Source organism: Corvus kubaryi, unplaced genomic scaffold (assembly GCF_017639235.1).
Source record: "Corvus kubaryi isolate FWS band 111438036 unplaced genomic scaffold, C.kubaryi_AGA036_p1.0 37394, whole genome shotgun sequence".
Classification (NCBI taxonomy): Eukaryota; Metazoa; Chordata; class Aves; order Passeriformes; family Corvidae; genus Corvus; species Corvus kubaryi.
In genome coordinates, this window is record NW_024581133.1 from 16639221 (window position 1) to 16651259 (window position 12039).

The window sequence follows — 12039 nt, forward strand, 5'->3', positions numbered from 1 at the left end:
GTTGCTTGAATTATGTCTGACTCGGGTACCTGCCTTATCCCTTCTCTTTCCTGGGCTCTGGGTCTCTCCTGCCCTGTTTCATCAGTGAGCCTTTTATAGGGTTGTGCTTCATGCGTAGGTGAAATTACATCTGTTTCCTTTTTTCTGGTCTTGCAGAGGGTGTAGTCGTGGGTGGAATATTGGTAATAAAGATTCACCAGAGAGACAGTGTTTCTATTTCTATTGACACAGTGTACCAGCATGACATTTACTTATTTGCTTTGTTCTTTCTTCCTTTTTCCCTGTGCTGCCTTTACCATCTAGATCGGGTTCCAGATCAGGACTCGGGTGCAGGAACTTGGCCATGGGTGTATCTTTCTTGTGCAAAAAGCCGGAGCTCTCCAGATTTGCCCTACAGACAGCTACACCAAAAGGGAGTTGATAGAATGTGCTCGTGCTGTCACAGAAAAGGTGAGACAGCCTTCCATGTTACCCCCTGGTGTTTGTCTACCAAGCTTCCACTGGGAGTAAACCAGTCAAACTGGATTCAGGAAACTCTTTTAACTTTGCATTCCAGTACAATAGTGTCTGAATTACTCAACGGTCTTACTTTTCTTTCAAGCGTTCAGTGTTCACGTGCTGGATTAGCCTGTGATTAGTCCTTGCTCAGGCCTTGCAATAAAACTTCAGCCTCCTATCAGAGGGAGATTGGTCTAAAACAATATCCTAAGATGTGAGATGACTCTTGTGCCTTATGAGGCACTCCCTGGCTATAGTTACTGTGAGGTTGGTCAATGACATGTGGTTTCATGTAGCAACATCCTCCCCTTTTAGGACTGGGCCAAAGTAACTGCCTAGAACTGCATCTTCAAACTCTGTGGGGCTTCTTGTTCCTTGGAAACACCCCTTCAAACAAACGGCGTGCGTAGTTTTGCTGAACCTTTTTGATGGCTTCTCTCTCCTTTTGTTGCACAAAACATTGAGGGTTGGTGTCAGCTGCTTTCAGATTTCACCAAACACCGTTGGTTCAGCCTGTGTTCGTGTGCTGTCAGCTGTACCAGTTTTCCATCATTATGTATCCCAGGAGTAGTGACAATTCCAAATTTAGGCAGGGGTAGACAGTACCTTGTAAGTAAAGTTAAAGCTGATAAAGAGAGTAGTAATGATTCACAGGACCAACTTTCTTTCAATGACCACCTTGTTGCTTTATGTTGTTTCTAGGTTTCACTGGTTTTATCTGCCCTCCAGGCAGGGAACAAAGGTACACAAGCCTGTATTACTGCAGCCAGTGCTGTGTCTGGGATAATTGCAGATCTGGACACCACTATCATGTTTGCTACTGCTGGAACCCTTAATGCTGAGAACAACGAATCATTTGCAGATCACAGGTCAGTGCTGCTGAAAAAGATGGAAGAGTGCATGCCAGGGGAACACTGGAACTGGCAGAAGAGATTGGCACATGGAGATAAAATTTTACCTTTCTGGATTCCTGTGAATGAAATTGAATGAAGCAGGGGAGTGAGAGGAGAAACAGGAAACCTGGGATTTGACTTGTTTGTGAACTACATACTCAAAGTGATTTTTTCTTTTACCCAGATGTTGCTTTGGATTTGGTGTCCTGAAATGTCAAAACACAGATATGGGTGGAAGAGGGTGGGGAACCCTGACCAGGACACACTCTCTGTTCCTGTTGCCATTCTTCCTTCCACCTTCCTCACCCATGATCACTTTAGTTTCTTTACAATATGCTGATTAATGTGGACATTGAACAGCTGGTACTTTTCTCACAGTATGGCCAGGTTTTCTTTTAGTATTCAAATACAATGCTCTATGATGCTATTGCCCTATGTATTTCTTTTAAAGATGGGCTTGTTTTATTACACTGCCCTGCATTTGCCCCAAATGCTCTGCTACTGTTTTAATAGTTGTCTTTTTTTTTTTTTTTAAACTTACTCCCTGACCTGTGCTATGTTATGAATGGATACTGGCATGATGATTAAATAAGCTCTTTCATGTAGCTGTTAGTCACCATAACACTGGAAAACACTTTTTTTCTCTCTTCTCCTTTTCCACTTCCTTCCCTGCTTCCTCTTCTTTTGCTACAGGGAAAACATCCTGAAAACAGCAAAAGCTTTAGTTGAAGACACAAAATTGTTGGTTTCTGGAGCTGCCTCAAGTCAGGACAAACTGGCCCAAGCAGCTCAGTCATCAGCTAACACCATCACTCAACTTGCTGAGGTAGTAAAATTGGGAGCAGCTAGCTTGGGATCTGATGATCCTGAAACACAGGTGAGATGTTTTAAGATTTTTCTGATACTCTTAAAGAGAACAGGGACAGTTTCCAATTGGTAAAACTTTGTGTGATTTATGCTTTTAAGCAACACAATATGGTTTATCTCCTCTGGGATTTTTTTGGGTTTACTCAGTTATCACTTGTTTAGAGTACAGTCAAGAGGCTCAAGCATTGGGTGGAACTAATCAGGCCTTTGTGTAACCCTTCTGCTTTTATTTCACCACTGTGTTCCAGCTGGGATGCTCCTGGCAAAGTATTTGTCTCATTTTTACTAACTTGTGATTGGACCTCTGGCTCGTCCCATTTTTGTTCTGAAGAGCTTGCAGGTCTTTAAAGCTGCTTATCCAGCTTATTGACTGGACTCTGCTCTGTGTTATTTGTGTAGGCTGACAAACTCTTGCCATTCTCCAGCTTTATCTGTCTTGTTTTTCAATTAACCCTGCAACTTTTCCATATAGATTATCCCTAGTATTTCTTTAGTTGTTTGTTTGGATCTCAGTGAAATGCAGGCTGGCAAGCATATTGCAGATGTTTGAAAAAACATTGATTTTTATTTTTAGCTGTGTTCTAAAAATCACACTCTCATGCTGACACCCTTTACTGCCTGAGTCTTATAGCTAGTTCTCATTCCATAGGTTGTTCTGATCAATGCTATCAAGGATGTTGCAAAAGCCCTTTCTGATCTCATTGGTGCTACCAAAGGAGCTGCCAGCAAACCAGCAGATGATCCATCCATGTACCAGCTGAAAGGCGCTGCCAAGGTAAAACCTTATTCTTAGATTTTATTTGAAAGTGTCTGTTCAATCACATTTGATAAACATGTGGAACTTTGACTTCAGCAATTTCTGATTGCCTGAAAACTAATTTCTTTATTTGTTTAATTACCATGATATCATGGCCAACACAAGAGTTGGTATTTAGTCCTGTAGCAAGTAGAGTTCATGAAGTCTCCTAGGTCCTACTAGAAGTAACAATGCTTCCCAGCTTAATTTGCCTTGCTTCATACCCTGCCGTCTCTGAAAATGGGAGGTAGGATTCACATATTATTGTCTTCACTTCTCTCTTCTTCAGGTGATGGTAACAAATGTCACATCCCTCTTGAAGACTGTTAAAGCAGTAGAAGATGAAGCTACTCGAGGGACAAGAGCCCTTGAGGCCACAATTGAATACATCAAACAGGAGCTCACGGTACAGAACTAAATAGCCATAGTGGGTTTTGCAAGTATGGCCTTATACAAAGCTGGGATTAACTGCTTCCTTTTTCCTTAGACCTTAAGCTTTCACTACTGATACTTTTTTCTGATCCGATGCTGTTCACTTTTTTGATCCTGGGTTTGGTAGTGTCCCCTCAGCATCATTCCTATACTGTGTCTGCAGTTTAATCTTTTTTTGTATTTTTCCCTTATTATGAAACGATCCTACCAGTGGTACATGGCCTGCTATTGATATTCTGTGTAAGCACGAATTAACGGTAGTGTGGAATTCACTCCCAAATTAGGTGTTATACCATGACAATTGTTTTCCTTCCTCTTTAAGATATATGAAAGTATAGTTAGGGGTTTTTTTTACTGGCATAGTAGTGAGTGACATAAATTAATACCTGCATGTTTGTGAAGAAGCCTGATTTTTTCCTTCCTTTACTTACAGTGGATTTTTATTTAAAAAACCCTGTAGACACAGTCTTCAGCAGGAAATGCTTTGTTGTATAGTCTGTGGATTAGCAATTCTTACACCATAACTGCACTGGCATAACTTTGTCTTGTCAAATGCTCTCCATCAAACATCCAGTTTTCGCTGTGTGAGCAAAGCTGTTGTAATGAGGAAATTTATTTAAAAATGCTTTCTTTATAAATATCTGTATATAGTAATTGGGAATTCATATGGCAGTGGTCAAACCTCCTGATCAGGCATGTTCTGTACAATATCTCACGTCTTGTATTCTCATGAAGACCTGGCCGTTACATCCCATCGTGTAACTGAGCTAAAACCTGTTCAGATCTGTCATTGGAGGACTGTGCATTATCACTTCTTTCTCAGTTTAGTTGGTATCTGTTTGAAATGTTCCTCTTGCTTTTGTCAGCATTGCTAAGGGATGGATCTGTGGTTGTGGTATTGTCATCTCTTTTATGAGGCAAACAGAGGGTGGCACATAGGTAATCAAGAAAATGTGTCAGGCTTGATCTGGAATTCCAGGGGCTGAATCTGAGCAACATTGAGGGATGTCTTCACATGTATAACTGGAATTAATTTTTAAACATTGCTTCTATTTCTGGAGAGAGGAAGTGAAAAACTTAGGAACTGGGAGCACAGGATAGACCAGGCTCTTTTTTGTCCAGACATTTGCATTCTGAAACCACTGGCCGGCTTAGGTTGCACTGCGTGTGGTCAAGAAACCACTTGATTAATTGTGCACTGCAAATTGCCTCTGCACAGTAAAAGAATGGCAAGCAAATACAGAGTGTACATTAAAAGAATGGCAAGCAAATACAGACTAAAGCTCAGGAAAAGAAAATGTGATCAAAGTAAGGTTGCGCAGCTTTTGTTACGTACATCTTCCCACAGTTCCTGAATTCCAATATTCATGAGAGTAGTGCGTACTGTCAAGTAGTTTGAACTATTTTCACATGATTCACCCTGCAAAATTATATCTTTAGGCTTCTAAGGGAGACTAAATATAGCCTAAGAGACAACGCTCCACCTCTGCTGTTTTAAGACACATTTGAATATTTTAGTGGTGATGTTCTCAGTCTCTACTGCTCTGTGCTATCAACAAGCGCTTGGTAGGGTCCAGCCTTTGCAGGGGAAGGATCTCCTCATGTGAGTAGACCAGCCTAAACAGCAGTCAGGATCAGAAAAGAATATAATGAAAGGAACAGTAATTCTTTTCATCCTGTAAGGTTCTGAACAGCTGCCTGTAACAACTGTCATGTGGGTAGTTAAATGCAGATGAAATGAATGGGTTAACCTTTTTTGTTGTCTCCGTCCCTCAGCTTATTGTTTCTCTCTGGTGTCTGTAGGTGAGCAGGCTTATCGGATCCAGGCCCATTACAAGCAGGAATGATATCCAAGTACTCCAAATATGTTTCTAATTTCCTGCTGTTTGGAGGCTGCTTCCGTTTGCTGTCTCTTTCTCATGGTTGTTCTGCTTTGAGTTGACTGGTATCAGACTTTCCTTCTGCTTTCACTTTTAGGTGTTTCAGTCCAGCGAGGTTCCAGAAAAGACATCATCACCTGAAGAATCAATCCGGATGACGAAAGGAATCACCATGGCAACTGCCAAAGCTGTTGCAGCTGGGAACTCATGCAGGCAGGAGGATGTGATTGCTACAGCAAATCTGAGCCGCAAAGCCGTAGCTGACATGCTAACAGCTTGTAAGGTAAAGATTCCCTTCCTTACCTAAGACTGATCTTCTTGTGTTTGTGTGCCTCTAAATCCATAGAACATAATATTTTTTGTTTAGTTTTCTGCTTTTCATATGAGAAAGTTAATGGGGAAGATAATTTTAAGGGACTCTCTCTCTCAGAAATGATTTTGTGTGCTATGCACACAAAAAAACCCCAGCACTAATATTCAGTGTTTTCTTTTTGTGAAAAAGAGGAATTTTATTTGAGCTGAAATTTCCTGGTTTCCAGTCAGAAGACAAACAATCTGTGCAAGTAGTAAAATATACAAATATTCCTGTGGTCACAAATATAATTTCAGTATTCCTAGAACAGTGATAGGAATGGTGAAAGAAATCACTCTGGTCTATTTTTAGTGGTTCTTTTTCCCCTGACTAAACCTGTTGGTTTGCTCAATTTCTTCTCTGCTTTTCAAAAATGTGTGCAATTTTTATTGCAATTTTTTTATAATAGCAGTAACCCTATAAAAATAGTGTAGCCCTGTTTTCTACACTGTATGCTATATAAATGACTGTTAAGCCATTTGGCTTTGTTCTGATGATAAAACAATCTAGGCATAAATAATTAAGAAATGGGATTATAAACATCTCATTCCTTTTGATTTTCTGTAGTGACTGTAGCAGCAAACTGCCTTTGCCTGAAAATCGTAGTTACTTACTTTTGTCTTTCCATGTATGGAAGGTGACAGTGAAATAATAGTGCTCTCTGTGTGGTGTCTGATTTTCAGTATTTGGTCAAATCCTAACTGCCTACATCAGTCCCAGGTTAATTTTTAGCTTAATACTGCCCAAACAGAAGGAATATGGTTGCTTTTAAAATAATCCTCTTGCAAAAGTACAACTTCTAATATAATTTAGAAATACCTTTCTACAAAACCACTGAATGAAACTTCTTATATTGACTTAGTTTTGTGACACGTTTTTTAGTGTCTAATAGTTCTTGACCACTTTGCATGCTTCACATTTTGATTTGTGTTTCCAAACATGCAGCAAATTCTCAGAACAGAATCCTCTTTTTTCAGTAATGTTACAAAGATACTCCCATGCATGCACAGCCCAATAAATACTTTTGAACATCTATTTATGAACATTCCTTTTTTTATGTTTACATTTGCTCCCAGTTAATTTAATGGTTTCCAAGTGGTTCATGCATTGTAAGTGGCTAACAGGATGAAACTTCCTGCAAATGGAACAGTGGAGGTTTGGGATGCTGGAAAAGCCTTCATGATCTCCCAGGGAATTGCTTTCACAAAGAAAGGAGTCTACAGAAGGGAAAGGGCTGGGAATAATTTTACTTGCCTGTAATGATACAGTGCCGTGGCCTAAGATCTAGTTTTATCTTGTCTACTTTCTTAAGACCAAGAGCATTTATTGGAGAAACAGAAATAAAAGTCTCCAAGAATACTACTTCTATGCATTATCTAAAATGTATGAGAAAATAGCTCTATCATTTAATGAAGATTTTAAATACACAGTTTAACTAGACTTGATTTAGAAAATCTTGTTTCTACACATTTTGCTCAGAGTCTTAGAAATCTTATGCCATTAATTCTACCAATTGATTACTGTACATGGCATTTCTGTTATAAGCTGCATTCCTTGAATTTTAGGGATAGGAGCCAGCAGTCTTAGCCCCACTATGCTGTAAAAGCTGTGTGATGCAGTGGGACTTAGGGTTTGTGGTATTTGACGAATACTGGAGGGGTTTCCAGTGATACTAAGCTACTCTGTAGAATTAGTACTGATAAATGATCAGATTTTTATGTCCTTTGGGCCAAGACAAAAGTGCATGTATGTGATCTATGGTAGAATTTTACCAAACATAGCTCTGACTTCCCTTGTGTCAGAATTTGAATTTAAGTTCTATTTCATTGCCTGTTGCCTAAGGCAAGTAGTATAAGGAATTTGAATTAGCAATTATATAGATGCCTGTTCTTGGTCTGCTATAGATGAATTTACAGTACTCGTTACTAATTCTGTTTTTATAAGCAGATGCTAATTCTAAAGACAATAAGGTTGCTTATTGTGGCATGTACCGAGACAACTCTAAAGTCAGTGGAAATGCTGCAATTACATTTATTGAAGGTTAGAGCAGCCCCTAAGATAACAATTTCTTTTTTTATTACGTATTTGTATAAAATAATGCAGTAATTAACCTGTACATGGTATCACTATTTGTAGTGATTGCTGGTGGAAAGAAAACAGATATGAAAGGCCTGTCAAACCCATAGGAAGGGATGGAAGTGAGCAATCACCTAGATCGTTCCATAGGCAGTAGATTGAGGGAAGCAACTTCTCGCTGCAGCTGGTGGCACCGGAGGCAGCTCAGCAGGGCCCGGGCTGGAGCACAGGCCCTGGGAGGAGACAGGGCCGAGCTGTGGTTCAGCCGGGGAAGAGATGGCTCCAGGGGGTGCTCACAGCAGCCCTCTCAAACACACCTCCCTCCACAAGGCACCCAGCGCTGCTGACGGGATAGGAGTTGTACCAGGGGCGGGTAGTGCTGGCTGCATACTGCTGGGAAAGCATGTGGAGAGATGAGGAGGGCTGAGAGTGAAGGAAGCCTCAGCATGAGGAAACAAATGTGTGTTCTGGTTCTTCAGGCACGTTTCAGGCTGAGATGTTTGGGCAGACCTTCTGTCCAAGGCTGGAAGAAAAGATATTTCTGTTGCGAGTCCCCACTGGTGTTGTGTTTGGATGTTTCTGGGTTACAAAAATGATTTCCTAAAATAACTTCTGTCACCTCTTCAGGCTGCTGTGAAGTATACGGAATATATACTGAACCTTAAAAATACTCCCAAAATACTCTGATACCAGTCTTGGCTATGTATGCAAAACATAAAAGGAACTTTATATTTCCCTGCTACCAATGCTTGCTCTAATTCCCCGTATTACAGTAATATTTAAGTACAGAAGAGACATTTTGGGATGCTTTGCAATGTGTGCATAAGAAATACTGGGGAGCCCTTTGCCCTATTTGAATTTTTTTTTTAAACTGTTCTGGATTTTTTGGGTTTCGGCAGCTCGTTTGAAGTATGCTGAAGATGAGGAAAATCAGTCCTGTTCCTCCCATCTTCCTTCCCCTCAGACAGGGTGTTGGCGGGATGAGGAGGCGGAGGCGGCTCCTGCGGGCCGTTTCCGTACTCCGCTCATCCCGAGCTTCCCTGCAGAGGGAGCCCAGAGACCAGCGCCGGCCCTGGCTCGGGATGTTGCGGGTTGCAGGAAGGGCCGAAAATAAGTGAGCCGTGAGATAATCCCCCATCCCAACAGGAGATAAGAGGCTGCAGGAGTGGAAGGAGCTGTTCTGTGAAAGGAAATGCTGTACGTTTTGGGGACTTTCACTTGGCAACAAGTGGTACTTCTGCTCAAGAAAAAAGTTTCCTAGAAGTTTATTGTAGAAAGTACAAGGCTTGAAGAGGCTGCAGGTTTCACTTTTTATTAAAAAACAAATGGTTGAATTAGTCGGGCTTATGTCAAATGCCAGACATTATACTTAGTGGAAATCCTTACAAAGACTTGACTCTGCTGCAGCTTCTCTCTATATTTAAACAGATGGTTCCAGCAGTGCTATTGCTGTGTTAAATCTCTCCATAAAGCTAACACCATTAATGAGTCTTCACAGAACTGCAGCTCTGCTGCTCTTCCAGTGCTGTTTGCTTACAACAGAAATGGCTGGCCATCAAGCTCAAATGTCATTTGCACACTACAAAATATCTCTTCCCTTCTCTTTCCCCCATCTCTGTGTGTTGATCTTCTCTTGTGGGAGCTGTTTTGGGTACTAATGTTGTTTTGCTTCCTCAGCAAGCATCATATCACCCAGATGTGAGTGAAGAAGTTCGGGAGAGAGCCCTGCGCTTTGGAACAGAATGTACCCTGGGATACTTGGAACTCCTGGAGCATGTTCTCCTGGTAAGGAGTCATCTGCATGCATATACTGGGTTGCTTCCAAGGAGAGAGTAATCTCTCTGCCCTCTTTCTATAGTGACTGCTAGTGACACGTTTTTATCAGTTTGTCACAAGGTTATGAACAGTTTTGTTGTTAGGAAGAGCAAGCTAAAGGAAACTCAATACTTAGCTCAAACTGTGAGGCAGAAGGCATACTGGAGTACTTAAATGGAGCTGCATTCTGGATCAGATCTGGAGACAGTACAGATCTGAACCTAGGAAAGGTCCCTGACAAAGAAATTAAAATAAGACGTTTCAGTATGCTTTTAAGCCCACCATAAACTCTAGACATACTAGGGACAGGCCTGTCCCCCAGACTGAAGAGGTTTCATAATCTTTATGAAGGCACTGTTACATGCCTCTTGCAGCCACACCTACTCAAAGCCATCCCAAAATCCCCAGCCAGCACTGCCTCACAAAGAACTCTCCAATACATCAGAAATGGACACCCCCGACGTTCTGCATAAAACTTCTGCACTCAAATCCAAACTCATGAATCCTGCTGTCAGCGGGCTTTTCTTGACTGTACATAATTATCACATAAGGTATTAATTATCCCATATTTGTTCTTCTGTTGCTATTAATTTGTAGGAAGCAATAAAATGTGTTTGAACTAACATTTATGAGATATTGATGTTTCTGGAGAAGACTTAAATCAGAGATCAGCTTCATGGATGACCAGCGATTTCTTTTAGGTGGCTCTCAGCTGATGTATTAAAGTCTCTGAAACTGAAATTTGCAGCCACTAACTGCAGATTAGCAAACCCAAATCAGTTTTGTTGCTGAGAACAGAGCATGTGTAATTATTTGCATCAACTTGCTGAAATATATGTATGAAACTACAGTCACAGTTGCGCTTGTCACTAGCGGGGAAATAGTTCAAGAATGTTGGAACTTGCTAATAGAATTCTTAGAGCTGTATTTCAGTAAGTGATTTAGCATTAGATGTCTGATCCATTTTTAGTTTAGAGGTACTGTGGTGAGTTCTTCAGATTTGACCCCTAGAACGCTGTCAGTATGTGTTTCAAACTGAGTGCCAGAACAGACCGAAGACTTGAATAAATTTTTGCTCATTTTATTTCTCTCTCTCTCTGTGTAAGTCAAGAGGCTTAAGGTAAGGAAGGCATGTTCCATTTTATTGAAGTAACAGGCCTTTCTTACCTTAAGCCTCTTTACGTTCAGGGCCCTAAAGCCCTGAGAAAGTTCTGCCCCCTCGTACCACGCCCTGCCCTTTCCCTGGTGTTGGCTCCCTTAGAAAACTCTGGTGGTTTAGAACCCCTAGGTCTGCAATTTCATTTAATTTACACCATCCAGAAACGCAGATCACGGGGGATTGGAAATCTCCAATTAGTCCATCTGGCACCCTGTGATACAGTTGTCAGTAAGTTCAGTTATACCCTCAGTGGTCAGGCTAGGGATGCTTGCAAGGGTTGCCTCAGCACGGGGTGCCAGGGGTTGTCCAACAGCCATATTTCTTTGAAAATGATACTTGTTAGGTGCAAGAGTTGTCAGATGCAATATCTAAAATTTCTCAAGCCCCAGTGTATTAACTTGTGCAGAGGTGGCATTGGGCAAGTGGCACAAAACTGACTTGTTTGCTCAAAGGAATATTCCACTAATCACCTAGCTGGGGTAGAGCCAGGAACACGCTAATTCCAGCTGTACGGCATGCTCGTCTTAGTAAAACTCCTTTTAAGTTGTACTACTTAGGTTCAAGACTGACCTGTTCTGCATATCCATACGCTCCATCCTGGTCTGTGTTGATCCATGCGTACTTGAGGGAAGTCTGGAGCTTTGGTTGTTGTCCATGACTCTGTGGGGATGAGACTCTGCTGACAGTTCTAAGCTGGCTTTAAAACAACGCAGTTCTTTAACAGCCTAGTTTTAAAATGTGCTCAGTTTTTTCAATTCCAACATTGTCAACACTGACAGATAGTACTAGTGTCACAGTTACTGGAGTAAAAAATGGCATTCTTTGTAATAATCCTGACCACATGTGTGTATTTTTTTGACGTTTTTGCTTATATTTGGAAGGTAACCCTTGAGGTGCTCTGTGCTCAGTTTCTGCCATGAGAAGAGTTTATGCAGTGTATAAATTTTGGTTATAACTGTGTTGTTATATTTTGTTAGTGTTGCAGATTGTAGCCATTGAGGATTCATGTACTTGTGATTACTGTGGAAATTTGTTGACTAAGGATCATCCTTAGGAAGCAGGAGACCAGTCCACACATGCGTTGACATGGCAGCTCCAGAGAGAGAGAATTCCTTGTGTGGCAGAGTTCCTACCAGACAAAGTTAGGAAAATAACTTGGTTTAGTTTATTCTGTCAAAGTAAATGGGTCATGCATTTGACTGCAGTATGGCAACACTCTGGCAAAAAGATACAATCTGTTTTCAATGTGCACCCAAAGAGGCTTGCAGGGG

General features: G+C 41.1%; 1 protein-coding gene across 5 annotated transcripts in view; it reads left to right on the forward strand.

Annotated features, from left to right (window-relative positions):
- TLN2 (talin 2) overlaps nucleotides 1-12039 on the forward strand; it is a 145872-nt gene that overhangs the window by 115900 nt on the left and 17933 nt on the right. For all 5 annotated transcript variants that reach the window (XM_042039640.1, XM_042039638.1, XM_042039641.1 and 2 more), the window contains 7 exons: nucleotides 304-450; nucleotides 1201-1367; nucleotides 2085-2268; nucleotides 2908-3033; nucleotides 3344-3460; nucleotides 5464-5649; nucleotides 9472-9579. In XM_042039640.1, coding sequence (XP_041895574.1) covers nucleotides 304-450; nucleotides 1201-1367; nucleotides 2085-2268; nucleotides 2908-3033; nucleotides 3344-3460; nucleotides 5464-5649; nucleotides 9472-9579 — 1035 coding nt within the window. The remainder of the gene's footprint in view (nucleotides 1-303; nucleotides 451-1200; nucleotides 1368-2084; nucleotides 2269-2907; nucleotides 3034-3343; nucleotides 3461-5463; nucleotides 5650-9471; nucleotides 9580-12039) is intronic.